Source organism: Sebastes fasciatus, chromosome 11 (assembly GCF_043250625.1).
Source record: "Sebastes fasciatus isolate fSebFas1 chromosome 11, fSebFas1.pri, whole genome shotgun sequence".
NCBI lineage: Eukaryota > Metazoa > Chordata > Actinopteri > Perciformes > Sebastidae > Sebastes > Sebastes fasciatus.
In genome coordinates this window covers 13,056,905-13,083,787 of record NC_133805.1, presented here as the reverse complement: position 1 = coordinate 13,083,787, position 26,883 = coordinate 13,056,905, and the positions used below count along the sequence as shown (strand labels likewise).

General features: G+C 39.6%; 2 protein-coding genes across 3 annotated transcripts; both read right to left on the bottom strand.

Moving 5' to 3' along the window:
- Window positions 1-582: 582 nt before the first annotated feature.
- Window positions 583-8,471, bottom strand: LOC141776924 (sodium- and chloride-dependent GABA transporter 2-like). The gene is made up of 15 exons (XM_074650778.1): window positions 8,278-8,471; window positions 8,040-8,174; window positions 7,797-7,937; window positions 7,495-7,579; window positions 7,287-7,419; window positions 6,426-6,560; window positions 6,115-6,218; window positions 5,895-6,019; window positions 4,449-4,561; window positions 3,881-4,018; window positions 3,650-3,752; window positions 2,617-2,717; window positions 2,290-2,460; window positions 1,794-1,926; window positions 583-870 (listed from the first exon to the last, which is right to left on the bottom strand). The coding sequence occupies exons 1-15, from the start codon at window positions 8,465-8,467 to the stop codon at window positions 845-847; spliced, it is 1,833 nt and encodes a 610-aa protein (XP_074506879.1). The 5' UTR covers window positions 8,468-8,471; the 3' UTR covers window positions 583-844.
- Window positions 8,472-15,897: 7,426 nt separating this feature from the next.
- Window positions 15,898-26,883, bottom strand: LOC141776933 (sodium- and chloride-dependent GABA transporter 2-like). Of its 2 annotated transcripts, XM_074650796.1 has the most exons (16): window positions 26,510-26,883; window positions 23,638-23,840; window positions 23,400-23,534; window positions 23,157-23,297; window positions 22,855-22,939; window positions 22,647-22,779; window positions 21,786-21,920; window positions 21,475-21,578; window positions 21,256-21,380; window positions 19,769-19,881; window positions 19,196-19,333; window positions 18,965-19,067; window positions 17,932-18,032; window positions 17,605-17,775; window positions 17,109-17,241; window positions 15,898-16,185 (listed from the first exon to the last, which is right to left on the bottom strand). In XM_074650796.1, the coding sequence occupies exons 2-16, from the start codon at window positions 23,825-23,827 to the stop codon at window positions 16,160-16,162; spliced, it is 1,833 nt and encodes a 610-aa protein (XP_074506897.1). In that variant the 5' UTR covers window positions 23,828-23,840; window positions 26,510-26,883; the 3' UTR covers window positions 15,898-16,159. The 2 variants fall into 2 exon arrangements, with proteins under 2 accessions (XP_074506897.1, XP_074506898.1); XM_074650797.1 differs by lacking the exon at window positions 21,786-21,920.

Sequence of the window (26,883 nt, the reverse complement as noted above, 5' to 3'; positions counted from 1 at the left end):
CTTTTAATTAAGCCTTAGCCTAAAATATCCATTGCAAGTAAACCTATCTATTTCTATTACCATTCCAGAATAAATGGAGATGCAAAAAAGGAAAAAAATAAGATTTTTATCCTCGTCTAGTATAAAATCGAAATTCCAAAGGCAATTTTACCATACCCACCATACCCAGATCCCAAAGACAATGATGCAACTGAATGTATTCTACTACTCTTTACAACAACTGTGACTGTAAATTCGATGAAAATACACTAAAATACACCATTTATGATACAATTTATAAAGATATACTCAAGCTGTATATGTTTTGGCAATGTTTACATGTTGACTCAAAGTTTTAGTTCAAATCCATATAACCATGTTACAAATGACATTAATCTCCCAAAAACATTGAAATAGTAATAAACACAATGAATGTTGATCAATATCCATATATGACTGAAGAGCTCATAAGAACTGCATATACAGTAAACTAAAGGAGTCTTGATTATATAATTGCATAAATGTTGTTGAAAGAAGCTGTATGGTGTGTGTATGTATATATACATATATATATATATATGTATATATATATATATATCAAGACTCCTTTGTTATAACACCCACCACCACAAAATCTAAAACAAATAGTTTAACTTCTACCACTCAACTAAATCTAAGTTATTGTTGTTCTTTCATGCTGCTAAAGGTCTGTTTACATTTACAATGGAGCCTATATTTTCATTTAAAGCCAGTCTGTACTTATAGGCTACACAATAAATGCAGAAACAAAAGGAGCTAAAGAGGTTGAGTTTGGTTCTGTAGTTCAGGCCGTAGACTCTTCTTTGATGATGCACTCATCGGGTCTTCAGGGATGCAAAACACAATCAGTTTCTGTGAGGATGGATAGAAACAACAATTAATACTACTATAATACTAGACTAATCATTTACAGTTTCTGTGTAAAAAAAAAAATCAGAAATCATCAGCTGAAGGAGACAGAGACAACAGAGTTCTGCTCTGATGCAGCATATAGAGACAGAAAAGGTGAGGTGAGTCTTAGATATGTGGTCTAACTAGAGTCTAAACATGAATTATTTTGACTTTTTGACTTTTTAAAATGTCTAGGTATTATTATTATTATTTTTTCATAATAAATAATAAATATTATATTTATAAATAAGGCATAAATTATGACTTCAAGCTCCGTAAACCACTCATTACCAACCAGAACGCTGATATTGTTTTCACCTTGTGAGTCTGTGTGTGTGTCATCATGTCAAACTGTGGTCCTGGAGACACCTACTGTAGCGGGAACTACCACAGAAGCGATTTTGACAGATTTTGTTGTCGCGATAGCGTCACAACCATTCAAGATGCAGTCACGAAACTTTATAGGTGTGTAGTTGAGCTCAAAATGTAGCTTTTGTGGGCCACAGAGCTCTATTATTAAAAACCTTCAACTGTTATAAAATGCTGCTGCCAGAGTAAGAACAACAAATTGTCACATTGAACACATTCTGGCCTCTCTTCGCTGGTTCCCTCCTCAAGCGTCAGTGAGTATATAGTGTAAGACATTACATGGGCATGCATGATATGAAATTTGATCATCCTGTATGGATCACCTCAGATTGCAGGATGCTCGTTATGTTACTGTCACAGTGTTCAAACTGTCTTTATGAACATTATCAGCACAGAACTTTTGAGTGTACTGAAAAGACCATGAAAGTCCTGAAACAGAATGAACCAATCACCACATCACTATGGATCATTAGACTTAGAGCATTGACTGATGTCTCTGATTACAGGTGACTCACCTTCAGAACGGCCATCTTTTGGTTTTTCAGTTAAAGCACTAAGCTCTGTATCAGAACGAGCCGTTTCAGGGTAAAGAGTCTTCTTTGGTGTGTTACATAGGTCGGCTGCTGGAGTGCATAATGTTTTCAGTCTCTGTGAAAAGACCAAATTTGCCAGATCACTTGCATTGTAACATGAATAGTTCCCCACTGGAAACCTCAAATTTGACTTAAAAATGGCATATTTCGGGTCACTCAAATAGAACATATAAAAAATACAACGTATGTGCAGAGAAATAAAGGGGTGCTTTAGATATATGTTACCAAACTAGCTTTCAGACGTAGCTCCATGTGAGCTGCATGTAGGTTTGGTCAAAAGAAGGTCAAGGAATTGACCTTTTACAGCAAATGGTTACACTGAATTAATTGAAATAACACAATGTTTCATTAACTTTATCTTTGACAGTAAATCTTTGTGATGACCGGAGTACGCTGTGATGTCAGTAGAGAAACTTACCTGTCTCACTGTTCCCGGGGTTACTGCCATACTATAGATAATCCACAGAGGAGTCAGGATAACTGAAGAGAGAGCAAGAAATATCCCGATGGCGTGACCCCACCAGGGGTACTGGTAGGTGTTGTTGTATTTCAGCGGGGTGAACTTGACCAGAGAGAACAGCAATATTCCCTATTAAAAAAGAAGAGACATGCAGAGAACATCAAGCGAACAGCGTGCCTTTTCGTCAAGAAATATATATTTTTCTTCTTTCTGAATGTTGGTCTTGACTTTGTCTCCTGAGCTTTACGGCTTACAGACACAACAATACACCATAAATTTACTTACAGCACAGACAAGTGGAGTGAAGAACCTCCAACAATATTTCATATACGAAGAGGGGTAGTAGCCGATCATTTCCTTTATTTTGTCGTAATAACGATCAGCACCTTGTAGACAGAGGATATTTGAGGGTGCAGATGAGAAACATTTGCAAAGTGAGTCACATGAGCAAATATCAATTTAATGTCTTCTTTACATAATTTGTAATATGTTTCTGAAAACTGCACTGATCAACAAAACTCATCTTATCTAAGTCTAAATTGCCAAAAAAAAGATAGCACTGTTATTAGTTATGTGTCACAACCTCCTCACCTACAGCTTGTTCTCTAATCAGTTCCTAAGCCCATATACAGTATACCAGTCCCAGTTCACCAGTCACTTGCCAGATTGTCTAGCTTTCCAGCACTTCTTTGTCTTGCCTGAATTACTAGTTTTTGATCTTCCTGATATCTTGACCTTGCCTGTTGCCTGCCCCTCATTGGATTTGTTTGCCTGATTGGATTGATTACCTGGTATTGGCCTTTGCCTGCTTTACTAAGTAAAAGCTTAACTTGCCGCACCCCAGCCCCCCATTATACCCCCAGGCAACGCATCTGGTTGTCTACACGGGACCCTCCACTCCGAGTGGAATCCAGGAAGCTGGCACCGCAGTTTGTAGGTCCATTCCCCATCTGAAGAGTCATCGACCCTGTGGCCGTCCGCCTGCACCGGGTCCATGAGAATTCATCCTACATTCCACGTCTCCAAGGTTAAACCGGTCAGTGAAAGTTTGCTTCAGTTTGCTTTGCCTGCTTTACTAAGTAAAAGTTTAACTTTACTGTTGAACTGCCTGCCTCCGTGTCGTGTTTCTGGGTTACATTCTGCCAGTTTTGTTAGAAGCCTTACATTATGGTATAGTTTAAAGGGGCACCGCTACTTTGGGGGTATATATACAATGTTACTGGTGGCTTATTTAATATGCTGTACTTTTAAATACACATTATTGAAAGCATGTCACCCCTACTTTTTGTCCTTGATTAAAATTATTTTTGTTGCTCACCAAATATCCATCCCACACAGATGGACTCCAAAATGGCAAAAACCATGACTGGTATTCCACTGCAAGCATAGTAGTCAAACAGCAGAAATACATAAAGTCCTCCCTACCGCACATAAGAAAGAGAAAAGAGATTGTTTTGTTCAAAGGGAAAACATATTTGACACAGATATAGAGAATTACTGACAGACAGGTGCAGTTTTAGTTTCAAAGGTTAAAGAATTTAACTCTTACCTCGGTCACCATGAACAGGCCAATAACGAAGGCTACACCACAGATGACCAGCAGAAGTAGTTTACGTCGATGACCAGTGAAAAAGAAGGATGGATACAAGTCTGATATGGATGTCACCAAGCCTTCCAGATACACAAACTGTGGTTAAAGGATTAGTGTTACATTTACATTTTCTACACTGATACTTACGAGGCCTGTGTGGTGGGTTGGGTGAATGGTTTTAGCTTTTTGTTACCTTGAACAAACAGGGCAGCGTACATTCTGTCTAATCACTTTCTGCAATGTAAACTGATCGACTGTATTTGGCTTTTTATTGTCTTTCATGCAATGGCTGATCACTGAGTGGAACTCACAAATCAGAAGCATTGACAATATGTTATAGATCATGTAAAAGTGCAATGAAGCCATAAAATCCTTAAAAGTTAAAGGAAGTGGAGAAATAGATTGAAGTTGTTTTTTCATGTGGGGATCTGTTGATAATTCAGAGCAGAAGAACAGAGATGCTTATGATCCAATGTAACAAAAGTCTCATGTATATTTTAGATACAGCTGAATGGTAACACTTTACCTGACTGTCCAGTCCAAGGAAGATCAACATGATGAAGAAGAAGGCAGCCCAGAGTTGTGGTAAAGGCATCATGGCTACTGCCCGAGGGTAAGCAATGAATGCCAGTCCGGGACCTGCAAGTGGTCCAGAGTAGATGGCAAAATAGGTTAGGCATTAGTACTCTTATGGGTTATAATGTACTTAAAGTAATACGTTGATTTTGATGTAAGCATTAGACCAAAACCTGAGCTTTTGTCCTGAGATGGGGAGTAATTAAAACTGAAACTCTTAATTTCTGGCCCAATGTCCCCAGCTGGTTTAGAGGAGGATGCTGACACAATCTTATCCCATACTTCCTGTCCTCTACACCTTCCTGCTGTGTCTCCATCAGTAAAATCATATTTTAGGAGCATTTCAAGGCCTTGTGTTCCTAAAATGTCACATCACTAGAGCAGCAAAAAGAAAATGCATTTTGTCATGCATTGCAGAAGAACTATGTGACCTTATTAGAAGGACTTTTGGCGCAAAAAATGAAGAACACAATTACCAGTTACTGTTTAACTGTGTTAAGTCTGAAATTTCTCATATCACAGCGTATGTGTGCTACATACAATACTCACATTAATCAATCACATTATGGGGACGGATATCAGTTCACATTACAACAGAAAAAGGGTACAGAGTTCAGTTCCCAAAATGTTGACCATTTATTTTAACTGAAGCCTCTATGATCATTTTATTTATATTATGTTATGTGTATGTCGCTTGTAGTGAATAACGTACAGATAATAATCACTCAACTCAGTTTCCCTCGGCTCTATGGAGCATTTCAGCTTCTTTCAGCTCATTATTTTGGTTTTATGGCTTTGACTTAATCGGATGTTTTGGCTCACTCTCATTGCGTTGTTTCCTGATGCAGCAGGTAGCTTTTTATTCAGTAAAAAGCTGTGATAAACTGATTGTAGCCTACTGTACCTCCCGAGACAAAGTTAGCAACTAGCTGGTGAACACAGTGGATTAGATAGTTTAGCAGCTAAAGAGTAAGATATTTTGTTAGGTGTTAATAGGGAGCAAAACAGCTCATATCTGCTTAATGTGTAAACTGTTTGCTAACAAGACCAACTTAAAAGGTGATAATATAATATATAATATAAGGGGCCAGTTAATGCACCTTTAAAGTTGGGAAAGGGTTTAAGTGATGTGTAGTTCTTATGCTTAAGATTAGGGTTAAGAAAAAGCCAATGAAGGTAGTCAATAGAGCACTGTGAAGACCCACATGACATCAGGAGAGTTTTACAGTTTAATTTAGGGTTAAGTCTTTGCAAGGAAGTGAATGCAGATAACGCCTTTTATTTTCTTAATATGTACAAACACAAACATGTTGGTAGATACTTATTATTTACTGTTTTTCATAGGAACACAGTAGTGAATATACAACACAGTGTTTGTCTACAAACCATCCCATACCTGATTCAGCTACCATTGAGATGTCAACACCCAACTCATGCGACATGAAGCCGAGGACTGAGAAGACGGCAAAGCCGGCAACAAAGCTGGTTAGACTGCTCAGTGTGCACAAGGCAAAGGTGTCTCTGAAAATTAAAAGAAAGATGATTAGGTATTATATCCTATTTCACATAAACAGTTAAAGACATAAAAAGTAAAGAATAATATGTATTTACCCTACCTGTAGCAGTTGTTGTTGTATTTGTTGTAGCTTCCAAGAGATTGTAAACAGCCTGAGCAGACACAATAGGAGAAAAATATCTGGCTCCCAGCATCCATCCACACCTTAAAACAGTTAAATGAGTTGTGATTGTTATGCCTTTAAATATGTATTTATTTATTTATTTGATGCTTATACTTATCACATCACTTACATGTCACTTACTTATCATATTTCTGCCTCTCTATCCTTCCCTTCAGCCACATACCCAAGTAGTGTTCTGTACAGTGAGTCACTTATACATCCCCTCATAACTCAAACATAAACCTCACCTGAGGATCAGTCAGACGAGTCAGATCAGGAGAAAGGTAAAATTTAATTCCATGTACAGCTCCTGGTAATGTCAGCCCACGGATCAGCAACACAATCAACATCACGTAGGGAAAAGTGGCCGTTAAGTAGACGACCTGAGAAAGAAGCACCAATACATACTGAATTCAGTGTTACTGTATGACTCAATTCCCATGTACTGGAATATTGCTTGTGTTGCTGTATTCCCTGACTTTGCTTTAACAATTAAGCTAATTGGTTAGATTATATGCAATGCTAGTTTATGTCATTCATCTCCCTTTGTTTGTGTACTTGCTGTGGATACAACACTTATTGAGGTTAAAGGGGAAACACATTGAAATGAAGTCGTCTTTGGTGGAATTTCCTGGCTCTATCTCCCTAATTGTGGTTGCCTCACATCCATTGCTTAAATGTCCAGAGTCTCCAGCCCTCGACACTCTGGTCACCTTAACAGTGGCCAGTCTCCATCCACACTGAGGGTGTATGTGGCTGCTATTTCATCGTAGCATGATAGGGTCGACAATAACACAGTGTGCAGCAACATGCTGGTGTCCCTCTTCTTAAAACGGGCTCTGAGGCTGCGTCCCCCGAGGGCTCTTGCATGGGACCTGCCCCTGGTGTTGGACACCCTATGTTTGCCTCCCTTTGAACCCTCAGCACAGGCAGAGCTGAGGTGTCAGTCGGCCAAAACTGCATTTCTCCTTGCCATCACTTCACCAAAGTGTGTAAGTGAGCTACATGCCTCTGGCGGTCATCCAGGATTCATAGAACCGTAATTACATTCGTAACTTTCATTTGAAGTTCTATTAACACCCTGTTGATAATAATTGTATACATCTCACCTTTCCTGATGTCTTGACTCCTTTCCAGATACAGAAGTAACAGATGATCCAGCTTAGGAGAAAGCATCCAGCCAGTTCCCAGCGGATACTGCCCATCTCCTCAATTCCTCCAGACAAACTCAGGACTCTCCTCCTGTGTGCAGAAGGAAAATTATGTCAAGATACATTATTACGACTCTAAAACAATTTTGGTGAGATGAATACTTACAGCCAGAACTCTTTAACTGGAGATGTTGCATTTTCATTGATGTGGCCATAAACTGAATCATTATGTCCATAATCAACGCAGTTCTCTTGCAGTGGAAGAATAAGAAATAACAAGTTAGAATAGATAGATATTTTTAGAATATGCTGCCATGTTGATATTGAGTCAGCTTTGTAAGAGTGTAGCATTTTTTATAATATTACATTTCCAGTTCCTCTTCTAGAAACAAACTACAGTCATTTGTCGCCACTGACTAATACTATACCTACACACGGTCATGGCACCATCATAATGCGAATGTGTACCTGTGTTCCAGGTGTTGTTGCAGCTGGCCCAGGGGAGTACAGTGTGGAAGGAGGAGAAGAGGTAGAGGAAAGCCCAAGCCAGGATGACGATATAATATATATTAGTGTATTGCATTATCATTTGACCGCCGTAGCCTACACCTATTGACAAAAATATGGTCAAATTTCAACATTAGGTACACAACCAGTAATGTAACAAGTATTTCAAATATGTGTACTGTATTGAATATAAGCCAGCAGTACCTTCAAATAAAGGACATATCTTCCTCCAACATGTGATTCCACCCTGACCAGTTAACTGTCCCAGAGATACCTCCAGAAAGAAGATGGGGATTCCACAGGTGAGCAGGGTCACAACATAAGGAACCAAGAAAGCTCCTAAAGGTAAACAAAATGTTAATGATTTAATACCATTCTTCCAGTCTGTTCTCATCTAACTTTCTGCTGAACTATACAATGAGACTTTAAATCTTGTTCTCACCTCCTCCATTTTTGAAGCACAGATATGGAAATCTCCAAACGTTGCCCAGACCGACGATTTCACCGACTATTGACAAAATGAAATCCCTCTTGTTGGCCCACTGGCCTCTCTTGTCACACTTTTCTGGAGCACTATTTGGACCATCGTCATCTTTCATCAGACTCCTCTCTGGATCACTTGCTGGCTCCATCGGGACACGTCGCTGTGTTGAAATGTAAGTGATGAGAAATTATTAATTTTTAGGTGTACTAAGTGCAATATATTCCATGCCAGTTTTTAGGGCAATAAATAAATCTAATACTCAAGTAATAATCATCAACAGAATCCTTATTTCCAAATGATCAGCAGTAAAGTAGAGCAAACACAATTTGTAATGTGCTGAAATAAACCTACCTGTAAAATCCTATGACAGCTTCACTACAGTTTGGCGAGCCACAGGTACAATACTACAACCATGGTGCGCTAAGATGGCCAATTGTGCATCAGTGGTATAAAATGTGTTATCCATTATGTTTAACAAGCACAGAATCTTTGCACCAATATATTGAATTATAACTCTCATCACACCGACTGTTTGGACTATTTTACAGGATATAAAATATGATATAAGGCACTGGCTGTGACAGAAGATGTCTCCATACTCATTGGTCATCTGCTGACTCGTCAGGAAGCTCACAGTAGTGTCAAGTAGAATTTGGAACGCAGGACTTTTACTTGTAACAGAGTATTTTTACAGTGTGGTATTGTTACTTTTAATTAAGTAAAGGATCTGAGTACTTCTTCCACCACTGAGTAGGTTTTCTTTAGTGTATAACCACCTGAAAATAAGAGTTTTTGTTACCTTAGAATGAGCTGTTTATATCTACATAAGGAGAGAGGGTCCTCTTCTCACGGCCAGTATAGACAAACCACTGTGTTAACTGGGTCACCCCACTCAGCCGCCGTAAACGAGACACAGGAAACCTGTTTGTCTTGAACAGCTGAAGCATCTACAGGTATTTCTGCTTCAGCGGCGTTGGTTTGTTGGTTTGCCCGTTTGCCCGTTTTCCCGTTTGGAAAATTACTCCAGAAGTCAGCAATGTTAACTAAAATTAACTAAAACATGGGAACAATTTAAGTGAATTGAGGGAACAAATTATATCTTGTATATATATATGACCTCCTGAAGCAAGCATGACTACGCCTTCTTCCTTCTTCCAGCAGAGAGATACGTGTGTGGATGTGTGGCGAGACACATGTGTCTGAAAGATTATATGGACTCAGTGTCCCATCTTTGCTCTAAAGACCAGCATGACCAGCTATCTGTTCCTTTAATCATAGCTAGAACCAAGGTGAAAGTAAGTCTCAATATCACAACTAGCTGATCTTAGTGTGGTACAGTTGACAGCCTGCATAAAAACACCTTTCGGAGAGATTGAAGCAATTGAAGCAGTGGCTAGTTTTATGCAGATGCTGTGGATCTCATCACAGCTAAAACATTCTCGCATAACACTCCCTAAACTGACACAACCGCGGAGTTGCTTAATATATAGGTGTAAAATTAATATTTTCATGATCTTTTTTAGCTGCAACTGAGATATTTTTTCTGCACAGTTTGAAGAAATAGAAGACAACACGTGTGTCCAGATGTTTCACAGAGAACTAAAACATGAATGTAGCCTTAAGGTCAAACAACGTTACTTCTGAGAGACGTAGTTTGTTGCAAGTTGCAGACAAGTTTAACATCACTACTTTATCCACATACAACACAAAAATTGTTTTTTTTACCAAATTAATTACCAATTAATGTCTGAATACTCACAGAACTAAATAATTCTCTGCAGTCTCAGTGACCTCTGAATGTAAATCTGTCCCACCAAGGTTGAGAGGAGTTTGGTAAATAGAGAGAGAGCTTCTGTAGAGAGCAGAATTGCCACTACCTCCTGAAGCAAGCATGACCTCCTGAAGAAAGCATGACCACGCCTTCTTCCTTCTTCAAGCAGAGAGATACGTGTGTGGATGTGTGGCGAGACACCGAGGTGTTTAAAAATACAGTGGATTGGCAGCGTGAGTGGCTGTCAAACATTTCAAAGGGCATACCCATTGATAAAGCTCTAAAAATGTGTACTACTCTCATAACAAATGTGGTGGAGAAAGCAAGTAACCATTTGCTCGCAGAAGTAAGGGATTTTGGTTCAAAGTGCATAAATGCCATTCAGTGGAATGCACAACAAACACAGTCTGAGTTCCAAGAGTCCCTGATTACTGACCGTCAAAACTTGATGACCTCCATTACATCCGCGGTCACTGAAAACAAGGATGTACAACTTCTGGTGACCGAGGTGCATACATTGCGACAGCAGATGGGTTCAGTGCAGGCTACCTTTGAGTCTCTTGTGCGTCAACAGTGTGCACTCAATTCTCAGGTAAATTCAATACATAAGCGAGAGGAATTGGTCCTTAAAGAAGCAGTCACACCTGTTGCAGTTTCGTCTCAAGCACACACATATCCTGTTTCTCCAGTTGTTAAAAATGTGGTTTTGTTGCCTACCCCCGAACCTGTGGGAGTTCCTTCAGATTGCTCAGGAGCTGCTGCTCCTAAGGGTGACATTTTCCAGGATGATGGTTGTAGAGTGACTGATGGCAAACTTCCAATTAAGATGTTTTTCCCTTGCTATGGCGGGCCTCAGGATGAGAAAGATCCTTTGGTGTATTTGCAAAGATGCAGTGACTTCCTGTCTCTGAAACCACTTACTCATGGTGAGATCCTAGCGACCATGAGAAGTGTATTGCATGGTTCTGCACGTGATTGGTGGGAGACTGTTAGGGAGAAAATCCATTCATGGGAGGAATTTCAGAGAGCTTTCCTATCATCTTTTCTTCCCGAGGACTATGTTGATGTTCTGGAAGAACAGATTCGAACCAGGGTGCAAGGAAGAAATGAGTCACTACGAGACTTTGTTTTCTCCTTTCAAGCACTTATCAAACGTTGGCACTCTTCGGCCACAGATGATGAGATTTTAAAAAGAATATTGAAGGCTATGAATCCCTTTCTGGCATGTCAGCTCCGTGGTCGGGTTACCTCCATAGATGAGATGATCCGCATTGGGAGTCAAATAGAAGTAGATTATGAAAACCAGAAAAGGTACAGGAGAACTCTGAACGAATCTCACAAAGCTAATGGTACAACTGAAAAGAAAGTTATAAAGAGACCTGAAATGGTTTTGTGTTGGCGTTGCCATGGTGAGCATGCACCAGGGTTCTGCCCTCAGTTTCATGTCTTCCCAGGTAGCTTAAAATACAGTGGACAGCAAAAGTCAGAGTCAAAACAGACTTCAGAGTCCAGTAAAAAAGGTTCCATGGCTACTGTTGCTAGTCAGCCTGCAGCCAAGAACCGCCAGAAGCAAAAGTCTACTAGTGTGGTGGGATCTCCATCTCACCCGCCCACTAGTCTAAAACAGTTGGTTGTGCCCATCACGGTACGTCAGCGTCATGGGAAAGCGCTTGTGGACACAGGTGCTACTTACACTTTATTGCATGTGAGTCTGTGGAATAAGATCAAAGGCCCCAATGAGTCCCTTGTATCATGGCAGGGTGGACCAATGTATCTACATAATCCTTTATTTCTATTTTCTTATATTTCTTTATGTTTATGTAGGGATTTGGCTGTAACAGGTTTGGTTATTAGCAAATTAATTAATAAATAATAATAGAATTATTAATATTAATAAAGATTATCAATAAACAATAATAATAAACAGGGCACCACCCTGGAATCAGGGACCAACAACCAAAACGTTAATATAGTCTCATTATATATGCTAAACCAGGGGTCTCAAACTCGCGGCCCGCGGGCCAATTGCGGCCCGCAAGACGATATTTTGTGGCCCCCACCTTGATATGAAATTTTTTTATAAATTTTTTTTTTTTGGGGGCATTTTTTTATTTTTATTGACAGGACAGTGGATAGAGTCTTGGAAAGGGGGGAGAGAGAGAGTGGATGCGGAAAGGGCCACAGGCCGGATTCGAACCCGTGCCGCCGCGGTCAGGACCAAGTCTTGTTACATGGGCGCCCGCTCTACCAACTGAGCTAACCAGGCGCCCTCGGCCCGCGAGTTTTATGTGAATGGCAGTTTGCCGTGGAAGGTCCCTTTGTTGCGCGAGCCCGAGCTGAACGAACCTACCCATCACAGTGGGGTATATGGCTCCCGGGGACGGGCAATCGGCCGGGCTTGATGCAAGCAGAGAAACATTTCACAACAACTATGGCGGCGCCCGTGTAACATCGCATAAGCTTGATTAAAGCTTGATTTATACTTCTGCGTTGAATCGACGCCGTAGCCTGACGTGCACCTCTCCAGAAATGTAACTACACGTCGCGGCGACGCAGACCGCAACAGCTGTGATTGGTCCAGTCTCTCAGCGATGCTGAGCGGCCAGGACCCCGGACAACCACAGAAAGTTCTACTTCTCTCTGCCTCCATCTTTTCAATGTTTGTTCACACAAATCCACTCAGATATATTTTCTCTTTTCGGCATTGCAGTAATGTCAGTAAAAGTTCTGTGGTTCAACAGTTATTAGCTCCAACTCCGCTCAGTTTCTGTTTGTAGTACAAGAAGAAGAAGGAAACTCATAGAGACGCCGCCGCCAACTAGCGGTTTGGTGGTGTAATTGCAGAGCAACACAAACACAGCAGGCACAACTTTATTGCGGAGTGACACCAAGTGGAATGAATATATATCTTGTCACACAGCCCCAATCATGTCTTTTTCAAAGCCTGCAGTGAAGAGAAAGGTTGGTGACGAGCACAGACAATTTCAGGAAAAGTGGGAGACGCAATAGAGGCCATGTTCAGAAGAACCGTTCATGTTCAGAAGAACCCATTCAAGTTAAAGAACTGTTAATAATGACGTTTGAGAAGACATTAATAATAAACAGGGCACCACCCTGGAATCAGGGACCAATAACCAAAACGTTAATATAGTCTCATTATATATGCTAAACTATCAATTTGGAACGTTGATTAATAATTAAATTAATAACTATAACCAAAATAGATAGTAAAGGTTGAAGGATATCGGAGTTCTTGACATAGCAGAGGTTGGCATTATTCACTCTTGTACAACATTAACCAGACCAGCATGTATTAAGATTATCTGAAGCTGTATGTTTATGTTTAACTAATTCACAGTTTATGTATGTGATCTTAATGTGTGTTAGATATGCAGTGGGTTAGAAAAGATGGTTAGTTTGCATGCAAGACCTTGTCTATGTGAAGCATAAACTAAACACATCAGATGTGGCGAAGCCACCTACCCAAATATCAAATACAAATAAATCACCACAGTCAAACTCAATGAATAACATTAAACCAAATCAATACAAGTACATCCTAGAAATCAAAGTTGAACAGTCTTGCTCAGCCATGTACGATTGCTAATGCTAAAGTAAGCCCAGTACGTTACCGATCCATGGAAGAAAAGGGTTTGTAATTCCATGTGTTGAAGTTGTGGTTCCAAATCAAAGATGTCGTCTTTGCTGTGCTCCAATCAAGTTGTGCAGATTGGTTAGCTTGGTGCTAACTTCCTTGCGGTTGTTGCTTGAAGTTATTAGGTAAGAAGGCAGGCTCTCGCGTCTTCTGCTGAGAAGATCCTTGTGTTCCAATGGCTGTTTCCTAACAGGCCATTGATCAGAGCAGAGCTGCTTTACAGCTGGAGAGCTGCAGCTCACCTCAAGCAGGTCAGGAGGTGAGGAGGTGAAGAACAGAAAGAGGAGGAACAAAGAGATTCCTATGGTTTTGTCCTGGGTGAATTTCCCACCTATGTGTGAAATGCTACAGTAGCCAATGGCGACTGAGCTTGGTCCACAGCCAATGGCTGCATGACTTAAGGATCCTGAGAAGCATAGTTCATTGTCTTTTCCACCAGAAATGGCAGGTCCCTACATTTATATAAGAGCAACTGTAACACCACAATTTCCCCCCGGGAATCAATAATGTATTACTGATTCTGATTCTGATTCTAAACCCTCGAGAGCCTATAGGAGTAGAAACAATCATCCCAGCTTAAAGTGGCAGTAGGCTGAATATTTTTGGCATCGTTGGGCAAAAATTCCATAACAACCTTTCAGTATATTGTAATTCAAGTGTTCTGAGAGATAACTAGACTTCTGTGGCTCTGTTTTCAGGTTTTTAAAAAAATTAGCCCGTGACGGGAGACTTTGACCAATCACATGCCATTTCATTGAGAGAGCGTTCCTATTGGCTGTTCTCCGGTCATGTGACCAAACTTTCTTATTTTACAGCTAAACTGTGCACTACAAGATGATTCTGAAAACATTTGAGGCGAGAAATAGGCATTAACATAACAGAATATTGATTCATATTTGATCACCTCTGCCTAGTTTGACCGTTTGATCGGAGTTTGCGAGTGATTGACAGCCAGCTCTCATAGATGGCAGATGGACAACAGACCTCAGATCAGCTCTTACTGCTTGTTTTCCTCCGGTCTGTGAAATCTTGTAGATGACGTTAGGAGCACCCGAGGACACAGAGGCACATGATTTTTTTCACGTTTTTTTCAATTTCACTTCAGCTTTAACGTCTCCATTGGGTCGGTCATATTTGTATCCATTACTAAGGTGGAGGGGAAAAAGAGAACTGACCTTTTTAATGTAAGGCAAGGCAGTTTTATTTGTATAGCACATTTCAGCAACAGGGCAATTCAAAGTGCTTTACATAAACATTCAAGAACATTGCGACAAAGTGCAAAAGAACATAATTAAAACAGTCATAAAAACATAAAAACGTTAGAAAGTAGAAAATAAAAACAAGCTAAAAATAAAAGCTAGGATAGAAGCTAAAATAGAGTATAACACACAAGAGTAAAAGTTATAGCGCAATATAATATAATTATTTGGTTTAATAAAAGGCAGCAGCAAACAAGAAGGTTTTAAACAACTCATACCAGCGTACTTTGATGTCAAAATGCGTGCCTGCTACGCTAAATGCGTACAGGTTGGCAGGTCTGCCAAGTGTCTGTTACTCCAAACTCAAAGTACTTTTAATTAAGCCTTAGCCTAAAATATCCATTGCAAGTAAACCTATCTATTTCTATTACCATTCCAGAATAAATGGAGATGCAAAAAAGGAAAAAAATAAGATTTTTATCCTCGTCTAGTATATAATCGAAATTCCAAAGGCAATTTTACCATACCCACCATACCCAGATCCCAAAGACAATGATGCAACTGAATGTATTCTACTACTCTTTACAACAACTGTGACTGTAAATTTGATGAAAATACACTAAAATACACCATTTATGATACAATTTATAAAGATATACTCAAGCTGTATATGTTTTGGCAATGTTTACATGTTGACTCAAAGTTTTAGTTCAAATCCATATAACCATGTTACAAATGACATTAATCTCCCAAAAACATTGAAATAGTAATAAACACAATGAATGTTGATCAATATCCATATATGACTGAAGAGCTCATAAGAACTGCATATGCAGTAAACTAAAGGAGTCTTGATTATATAATTGCATAAATGTTGTTGAAAGAAGCTGTATGGTGTGTGTATGTATATATATATATATATATATATATGTATATATATATATATATCAAGACTCCTTTGTTATAACACCCACCACCACAAAATCTAAAACAAATAGTTTAACTTCTACCACTCAACTAAATCTAAGTTATTGTTGTTCTTTCATGCTGCTAAAGGTCTGTTTACATTTACAATGGAGCCTATATTTTCATTTAAAGCCAGTCTGTACTTATAGGCTACACAATAAATGCAGAAACAAAAGGAGCTAAAGAGGTTGAGTTTGGTTCTGTAGTTCAGGCCGTAGACTCTTCTTTGATGATGCACTCATCGGGTCTTCAGGGATGCAAAACACAATCAGTTTCTGTGAGGATGGATAGAAACAACAATTAATACTACTATAATACTAGACTAATCATTTACAGTTTCTGTGTAAAAAAAAAAATCAGAAATCATCAGCTGAAGGAGACAGAGACAACAGAGTTCTGCTCTGATGCAGCATATAGAGACAGAAAAGGTGAGGTGAGTCTTAGATATGTGGTCTAACTAGAGTCTAAACATGAATTATTTTGACTTTTTGACTTTTTAAAATGTCTAGGTATTATTATTATTATTTTTTCATAATAAATAATAAATATTATATTTATAAATAAGGCATAAATTATGACTTCAAGCTCCGTAAACCACTCATTACCAACCAGAACGCTGATATTGTTTTCACCTTGTGAGTCTGTGTGTGTGTCATCATGTCAAACTGTGGTCCTGGAGACACCTACTGTAGCGGGAACTACCACAGAAGCGATTTTGACAGATTTTGTTGTCGCGATAGCGTCACAACCATTCAAGATGCAGTCACGAAACTTTATAGGTGTGTAGTTGAGCTCAAAATGTAGCTTTTGTGGGCCACAGAGCTCTATTATTAAAAACCTTCAACTGTTATAAAATGCTGCTGCCAGAGTAAGAACAACAAATTGTCACATTGAACACATTCTGGCCTCTCTTCGCTGGTTCCCTCCTCAAGCGTCAGTGAGTATATAGTGTAAGACATTACATGGGCATGCATGATATGAAATTTGATCATCCTGTATGGATCACCTCAGATTGCAGGATGCTCGTTATGTTACTGTCACAGTGTTCAAACTGTCTTTATGAACATTATCAGCACAGAACTTTTGAGTGTACTGAAAAGACCATGAAAGTCCTGAAACAGAATGAACCAATCACCACATCACTATGGATCATTAGACTTAGAGCATTGACTGATGTCTCTGATTACAGGTGACTCACCTTCAGAACGGCCATCTTTTGGTTTTTCAGTTAAAGCACTAAGCTCTGTATCAGAACGAGCCGTTTCAGGGTAAAGAGTCTTCTTTGGTGTGTTACATAGGTCGGCTGCTGGAGTGCATAATGTTTTCAGTCTCTGTGAAAAGACCAAATTTGCCAGATCACTTGCATTGTAACATGAATAGTTCCCCACTGGAAACCTCAAATTTGACTTAAAAATGGCATATTTCGGGTCACTCAAATAGAACATATAAAAAATACAACGTATGTGCAGAGAAATAAAGGGGTGCTTTAGATATATGTTACCAAACTAGCTTTCAGACGTAGCTCCATGTGAGCTGCATGTAGGTTTGGTCAAAAGAAGGTCAAGGAATTGACCTTTTACAGCAAATGGTTACACTGAATTAATTGAAATAACACAATGTTTCATTAACTTTATCTTTGACAGTAAATCTTTGTGATGACCGGAGTACGCTGTGATGTCAGTAGAGAAACTTACCTGTCTCACTGTTCCCGGGGTTACTGCCATACTATAGATAATCCACAGAGGAGTCAGGATAACTGAAGAGAGAGCAAGAAATATCCCGATGGCGTGACCCCACCAGGGGTACTGGTAGGTGTTGTTGTATTTCAGCGGGGTGAACTTGACCAGAGAGAACAGCAATATTCCCTATTAAAAAAGAAGAGACATGCAGAGAACATCAAGCGAACAGCGTGCCTTTTCGTCAAGAAATATATATTTTTCTTCTTTCTGAATGTTGGTCTTGACTTTGTCTCCTGAGCTTTACGGCTTACAGACACAACAATACACCATAAATTTACTTACAGCACAGACAAGTGGAGTGAAGAACCTCCAACAATATTTCATATACGAAGAGGGGTAGTAGCCGATCATTTCCTTTATTTTGTCGTAATAACGATCAGCACCTTGTAGACAGAGGATATTTGAGGGTGCAGATGAGAAACATTTGCAAAGTGAGTCACATGAGCAAATATCAATTTAATGTCTTCTTTACATAATTTGTAATATGTTTCTGAAAACAGCACTGATCAACAAAACTCATCTTATCTAAGTCTAAATTGCCAAAAAAAAGATAGCACTGTTATTAGTTATGTGTCACAACCTCCTCACCTACAGCTTGTTCTCTAATCAGTTCCTAAGCCCATATACAGTATACCAGTCCCAGTTCACCAGTCACTTGCCAGATTGTCTAGCTTTCCAGCACTTCTTTGTCTTGCCTGAATTACTAGTTTTTGATCTTCCTGATATCTTGACCTTGCCTGTTGCCTGCCCCTCATTGGATTTGTTTGCCTGATTGGATTGATTACCTGGTATTGGCCTTTGCCTGCTTTACTAAGTAAAAGCTTAACTTGCCGCACCCCAGCCCCCCATTATACCCCCAGGCAACGCGTCTGGTTGTCTACACGGGACCCTCCACTCCGAGTGGAATCCAGGAAGCTGGCACCGCAGTTTGTAGGTCCATTCCCCATCTCAAGAGTCATCAACCCTGTGGCCGTCCGCCTGCACCGGGTCCATGAGAATTCATCCTACATTCCACGTCTCCAAGGTTAAACCGGTCAGTGAAAGTTTGCTTCAGTTTGCTTTGCCTGCTTTACTAAGTAAAAGTTTAACTTTACTGTTGAACTGCCTGCCTCCGTGTCGTGTTTCTGGGTTACATTCTGCCAGTTTTGTTAGAAGCCTTACATTATGGTATAGTTTAAAGGGGCACCGCTACTTTGGGGGTATATATACAATGTTACAGGTGGCTTATTTAATATACTGTACTTTTAAATCCACATTATTGAAAGCATGTCACCCCTACTTTTTGTCCTTGATTAAAATTATTTTTGTTGCTCACCAAATATCCATCCCACACAGATGGACTCCAAAATGGCAAAAACCATGACTGGTATTCCACTGCAAGCATAGTAGTCAAACAGCAGAAATACATAAAGTCCTCCCTACCGCACATAAGAAAGAGAAAAGAGATTGTTTTGTTCAAAGGGAAAACATATTTGACACAGATATAGAGAATTACTGACAGACAGGTGCAGTTTTAGTTTCAAAGGTTAAAGAATTTAACTCTTACCTCGGTCACCATGAACAGGCCAATAACGAAGGCTACACCACAGATGACCAGCAGAAGTAGTTTACGTCGATGACCAGTGAAAAAGAAGGATGGATACAAGTCTGATATGGATGTCACCAAGCCTTCCAGACACACAAACTGTGGTTAAAAGAGAAGTGTTACATTTACATTTTCTACACTGATACTTACGAGGCCTGTGTGGTGGGTTGGGTGAATGGTTTTAGCTTTTTGTTACCTTGAACAAACAGGGCAGCGTACATTCTGTCTAATCACTTTCTGCAATGTAAACTGATCGACTGTATTTGGCTTTTTATTGTCTTTCATGCAATGGCTGATCACTGAGTGGAACTCACAAATCAGAAGCTTTGACAATATGTTATAGATCATGTAAAAGTGCAATGAAGCCATAAAATCCTTAAAAGTTAAAGGAAGTGGAGAAATACTGTAGATTGAAGTTGTCTTTTCATGTCAGGATTTGTTGATAATTCAAAGCAGAAGAACAGAGATGCTTATAATTGAATGTTATAAAAGTCTGATATATATTTTAAATACAACTAAATGTTAACACTTTACCTGAGTGTCCAGTCCAAGGAAGATTATCATAATGAAGAAGAAGGCAGCCCAGAGTTGTGGTAAAGGCATCATGGATACTGCCCGAGGGTAAGCAATGAATGCCAGGCCAGGACCTGCAAGTGGTCCAGAGTAGATGGCAAAATAGGTTAGGCATTAGTACTCTTATGGGTTATAATGTACTTAAAGTAATAGGTTGATTTTGATGTAAGCATTAGACCAAAACCTGCTGAGTTTGTGTCCTGAGATGGGGAGTAACTAATGACCAATGTACCCCAGCTGGTTTAGAGGAGGATGCTGCCACAATCTTATCCCGTACTTCCTGTCCTCTACACCTTCCTGCTGTGTCTCCATCAGTAAAATCATATTTTAGGAGCATTTCAAGGCCTTGTGTTCCTAAAATGTCACATTACCAGAGCAGTAAAAAGAAAATGCATTTTGTCATGCATTGCAGAAGAACTATGTGACCTTATTAGAATGACTTTTGGTGCATCAAATGAAGAACACAATTACCAGTTACTGTTTAACTGTGTTAAGTCTGAAATTTCTCATATCACAGCGTATGTGTGCTACATACAATACTCATATTAATCAATCACATTATGGGCACGGATATCAGTTCACATTACAACAGAAAAGGGGTACAGAATTCAGTTCCCAAAATGTTGACCATTTATTTTAACTGAAGCCTCTATGATCATTTTTTTTATATTATGTTATGTGTATGTCGCTTGTAGTGAATAACGTACAGATAATAATCACTCAACTCAGTTTCCCTCGGCTCTATGGAGATTTTTAGCTTCTTTCAGCTCATTATTTTGGTTTTATGGCTTTGACTTAATCAGATGTTTTGGCTCACTCTCATTGCGTTGTTTCCTGATGCAGCAGGTAGCTTTTTATTCAGTAAAAAGCTGTGATAAACTGATTGTAGCCTACTGTACTTCCCGAGACAAAGTTAGCAACTAGCTGGTGAACACAGTGGATTAGATAGTTTAGCAGCTAAAGAGTAAGATATTTTGTTAGGTGTTAATAGGGAGCAAAACAGCTCATATCTGCTTAATGTGTAAACTGTTTGCTAACAAGACCAACTTAAAAGGTGATAATATAATATATAATAATATAAGGGGCCAGTTACTGCACCTTTAAAGTTGGGAAAGGGTTTAAGTGATGTGTAGTTCTTATGGTTAAGATTAGGGTTAAGAAAAAGCCAATGAAGGTAGTCAATAGAGAGTCCTCATAAGTACTGTACATGTACAAGGATGAGAGTGTGGCCTTGATCATTACGATTTGAGGACCCAGCACATGGCAGCCCACAGCACCGTGAACACGGTTAAGACTTTGCAAGGAAGTGATAAGATAGGATAACTCCTTTTATTTTCTTAATATGTACAAACAAAAACATGTTGGTAGATACTTATTATTTACTGTTTTTCATAGGAGCACAGTAGTGAATATACAACACAGTGTTTTTTCTACAAACCCTCCCATACCTGATTCAGCTACCATTGAGATGTCAACACCCAACTCATGCGACATGAAGCCGAGGACTGAGAAGACTGCAAAGCCAGCAACAAAGCTGGTTAAACTGTTTAGTGTGCACAAGGCAAAGGTGTCTCTAAAAATAAAAAAAAGATGATTAGGTATTGTATCCTACATCACATAAACAGTTAAAGACATAAAAAGTAAAGAATAATATGTATTTACCCTACCTGTAGCAGTTGTTGTTGTATTTGTTGTAGCTTCCAAGAGATTGTAAACAGCCTGAGCAGACACAATAGGAGAATAATATCTGGCTCCCAGCATCCATCCACACCTTAAAACAGTTAAATGAGTTGTGATTGTTATGCCTTTAAATATGTATTTATTTATTTATTTGATGCTTATACTTATCATATCACTTACATGTCACTTACTTATCATATTTCTGCCTCTCTATCCTTCCCTTCAGCCACATACCCAAGTAGTGTTCTGTACAGTGAGTCACTTATACATCCCCTCATAACTCAAACATAAACCTCACCTGAGGATCAGTCAGACGAGTCAGATCAGGAGAAAGGTAAAATTGAATTCCGTCGACAGCTCCTGGTAATGTCAGCCCACGGATCAGCAACACAATCAACATCACGCAGGGAAAAGTGGCCGTTAAGTAGACGACCTGAGAAAGAAGCACCAATACATACTGAATTCAGTGTTACTGTATGACTCAATTCCCATGTACTGGAATATTGCTTGTGTTGCTGTATTCCCTGACTTTGCTTTAACAATTAAGCTAATTGATTAGATTATATGCAATGCTAGTTTATGTCGTTCATCTCCCTTTGTTTGTGTACTTGCTGTAGATGCAACACTTATTGAGGTTAAAGGGGAAACACATTGAAATGAAGTCGTCTTTGGTGGAATTTCCTGGCTCTATCTCCCTAATTGTGGTTGCCTCACATCCATTGCTTAAATGTCCAGAGTCTCCAGCCCTCGACACTTTGGTCACCTTAACAGTGGCCAGTCTCCATCCACACTGAGGGTGTATGTGGCTGCTATTTCATCGTAGCATGATAGGGTCGACAATAACACAGTGTGCAGCAACATGCTGGTGTCCCTCTTCTTAAAACGGGCTCTGAGGCTGCGTCCCCCGAGGGCTCTTGCATGGGACCTGCCCCTGGTGTTGGACACCCTATGTTTGCCTCCCTTTGAACCCTCAGCACAGGCAAAGCTGAGGTGTCAGTCGGCCAAAACTGCATTTCTCCTTGCCATCACTTCACCAAAGTGTGTAAGTGAGCTACATGCCTCTGGCGGTCATCCAGGATTCATAGAACCGTAATTACATTCGTAACTTTCATTTGAAGTTCTATTAACACCCTGTTGATAATAATTGTATACATCTCACCTTTCCTGATGTCTTGACTCCTTTCCAGATACAGAAGTAACAGATGATCCAGCTTAGGAGAAAGCATCCAGCCAGTTCCCAGCGGATACTGCCCATCTCCTCAATTCCTCCAGACAAACTCAGGACTCTCCTCCTGTGTGCAGAAGGAAAATTATGTCAAGATACATTATTACGACTCTAAAACAATTTTGGTGAGATGAATACTTACAGCCAGAACTCTTTAACTGGAGATGTTGCATTTTCATTGATGTGGCCATAAACTGAATCATTATGTCCATAATCAACGCAGTTCTCTTGCAGTGGAAGAATAAGAAATAACAAGTTAGAATAGATAGATATTTTTAGAATATGCTGCCATGTTGATATTGAGTCAGCTTTGTAAGAGTGTAGCATTTTTTATAATATTACATTTCCAGTTCCTCTTCTAGAAACAAACTACAGTCATTTGTCGCCACTGACTAATACTATACCTACACACGGTCATGGCACCATCATAATGCAGATGTGTACCTGTGTTCCAGGTGTTGTTGCAGCTGGCCCAGGGGAGTACAGTGTGGAAGGAGGAGAAGAGGTAGAGGAAAGCCCAAGCCAGGATGACGATATAATACATATTAGTGTATAGCATTATCATTTGACCGCCGTAGCCTACACCTATTGACAAAAATATGGTCAAATTTCAACATTAGGTACACAACCAGTAATGTAACAAGTATTTCAAATATGTGCACTGTATTGAATATAAGTTAGCAGTACCTTCAAATAAAGGACATATTTTCCTCCAACATGTGATTCCACCCTGACCAGTTAACTGTCCCAGAGATACCTCCAGAAAGAAGATGGGGATTCCACAGGTGAGCAGGGTCACAACATAAGGAACCAAGAAAGCTCCTAAAGGTAAACAAAATGTTAATGATTTAATACCATTCTTCCAGTCTGTTCTCATCTAACTTTCTGCTGTACAATTCAATGAGACTTTAAATCATGTTCTCACCTCCTCCATTTTTGAAGCACAGATATGGAAATCTCCAAACATTGCCCAGACCGATGATTTCACCGACTATTGACAAAATGAAATCCCTCTTGTTGGCCCACTGGCCTCTCTTGTCACACTTTTCTGGAGCAGGATTTGGACTGTCGTCATCTTTCATCAGACTCTTCTCTGGATCACTTGCTGGCTCCATCGGGACACATCCGCTGTGTTGAAATGTAAGTGATGAGAAATTATTAATTTTTAGCTGTTGTAAGTGCAATATTTTCTCTACCAGTCCTTAGAGCAATAAAGAAAACTAAAACTCAAGTAAATGGTCAGCAGTACAGAAGAGCTAACACAATTTGCAATGTGCTGAAATAAACCTACCTGTAAAATCCTATAAGAGCTTCACTCAGAAGGCCAATTGTGCATCAGTGGTATAAAATGTGTTACCCACTATATGTTTAACAAGCACAGAATCTATGCACCAATATATTGAAATATAATGTGTTATATGATAGTATATAATTATATTATATATAACTCTCTCTGCACTCTCTGAACTATATTACAAGATATAAAGAATGAGTAGATAGGCCACCGGGCGTGGCTGAAGAAGTCTCCATGCTCATTAGTCAGTAGATCCTGGTGCAGCAGAGACCACAGATTACTGGTGAATATGCACAAATGGGTGATATTTTCTGATGTGTCTGAAAGATTATATGGACTCAGTGTCCCATCTTTGCTCTAAAGACCAGCATGACCAGCTATCTGTTCCTTTAATCATAGCTAGAACCAAGGTGAAAGTAAGTCTCAATATCACAACTAGCTGATCTTAGTGATCTCATCACAGCTAAAACATTCTCGCATAACACTCCCTAAACTGACACAACTGCGGAGTTGCTTAATATATAGGTGTAAAATTAATATTTTCATGATCTTTTTTAGCTGCTTCTCGATGCAACTGAGATATTTTTTCTGCACAGTTTGAAGAAATAGAATACAACACGTGTGTCCAGATGTTTCACAGAGAACTTAAACATGAATGTAGCCTTAAGGTAAAAAAACTTTACTTCTGAGAGACTTAGTTCATTACAAGTTGCAGACAAGTTTAACATCACTACTTTATCCACATACAACACAAAAACTGTACAACAAACAGTTAAGCAGGAGATTTGCAACAATGAAGCTGAGAAGTTTTGTGTTGAATTTTTTTGCCAAATTAGTTCCCAATTAATGTCTGAATACTCACAGAATTAAATGAGTCTCGGTGACCTCTGAATGTAAATCTGTCCCACCCAGGTTGAGAGGAGTTTGGTAAATAGAGAGAGAGCTACTGTAGAGAGCAGAATTGCCAATTCCTCCTGAAGCAAGCATCTACAGTATGCCAGATGAAATGCTTGCTTCCTGGTTATAGCTGCATAATCATGCATACGGGTTAATGTGCAGCGAGCCAGTCATTGTTGTGAAATAAACTGTCACAGCTATGTTTGATTGCGAAACATCAATCCGTGGTTTATACATGTTCACGCAATTAACAACAGGCTGTTCCCAGAACTGAAAATACCTGGAATGAGTCAAAGGCCTTGGGCAGGAGGTTATGTTTTTTGTTTTTTTTAAACAGAGTTTATTTATACATTTTGCTAATACAACTCTTACAATCCATTGCACAAACATGTTTGGACTGGTATATATCCCACCCACCCCCCACCCCCACCCATGACAATACCCAGAGGGCACTCAGAATTTTTTTTTTTTACAAAAATGAATTAAAAAAAAGCGGTAGATGACGGGATGGCAGACAACGTAGTGTAACGTTATACAGACATAAAAAGGCTGCTGAATGAGAGAGGCATCCGCCGATACGTTACATGGAAACACACCGTGTTAATAATAAGCCGACCACCTCACGGTACCACCAGCTGTGAGCTGTGATCTGTTTTTAAAGTCAGGCACCTTGGCGGAGATCTGCGCCCTCCGAGTGCCATTCTAGTCTCAACAGTGTCTTGAAGCTGCAGTGGGTAGAATTGGAGCAAACATGATTTAAATAATTTAAAATATGATTTAAAAGAGTTATTTTTTATGAGTTTGCATTTTCTCCCCATGTTAGTGTGGGTTTCTCCGGGTTCTCGAGCTTCCTCCAACAGTCAAATGACACGCAAGTTAGATTAATTGTTGACTCTAAATTGCCCGTAGGTGTGAATGTGAGTGTCTGTCTATGTGTCAGCCCCGTGATAGTCTGGCGACCTGTCCAAGGTGTACCCCGTCTTCCCCCAATGTCAGCTGGGATCAACTCCAGAACCCCCGCGACCCCGAATGGGATAAGCGATTACAGATGATGGATGGATCGATATCCTGACAGTAGTGCACGAGACAAGTAATCTGATAAAAATCATGTGCCTCTGTGTCCTCCGGTGCTCCTAGTGGCATCTGCAAGATTTCACATACCAGAGGAAAACAACCAATCAGAGCCGAGCTGGAGCCTTGCCGTCTCTGAGCAGGTGTCAATCACTCGTGAACTCCGATGAAATGGTCAAACTAGGCAGCGCTGATCAAATATGAATCAGTATTCTGTTACTGTAATACCTTAAAAATATTTTATATTTTTTGCATTCTAATGTGTTTTTTGATGATAATCTTCAGATTTTTTTCACCATGTAACTCTTTTGTTTTTCCGCTAAAAGTTTTTTTTACTGACAGTGGTTTTCAGTTTCCACTTTCTGTCACCGTTTTGTCGTGGAGGGGTCTGAGGGGAGGGGGTAAGGAGAGCGTGATTATAATATATAATATATTATAATCTGCATATACTAAGGAGAGAACGTCAATACAGCAAGTATGTTAAGTCTGGTATACCTACACAAGGTCATGGCACCATCATAATGCAGATGTGTACCTGTGTTCCAGGTGTTGTTGCAGCTGGCCCAGGGGAGTGCAGTGTGGAAGGAGGAGAAGAGGTAGAGGAAAGCCCAAGCGAGGATGACGATATAATACATATTAGTGTATAGCATTATCATTTGACCGCCGTAGCCTACACCTATTGACAAGAATCCAATCAAATTTCAACATAAGTTACACAACCAGTAATGTAACAAGTATTTCAAATATGTGTACTGTATTGAATATAAGTTAGCAGTACCTTCAAATAAAGGACATATCTTCCTCCAACATGTGATTCCACCCTGACCAGTTAACTGTCCCAGAGATACCTCCAGAAAGAAGATGGGGATTCCACAGGTGAGCAGGAATAAAACATATGGGACCAAGAAA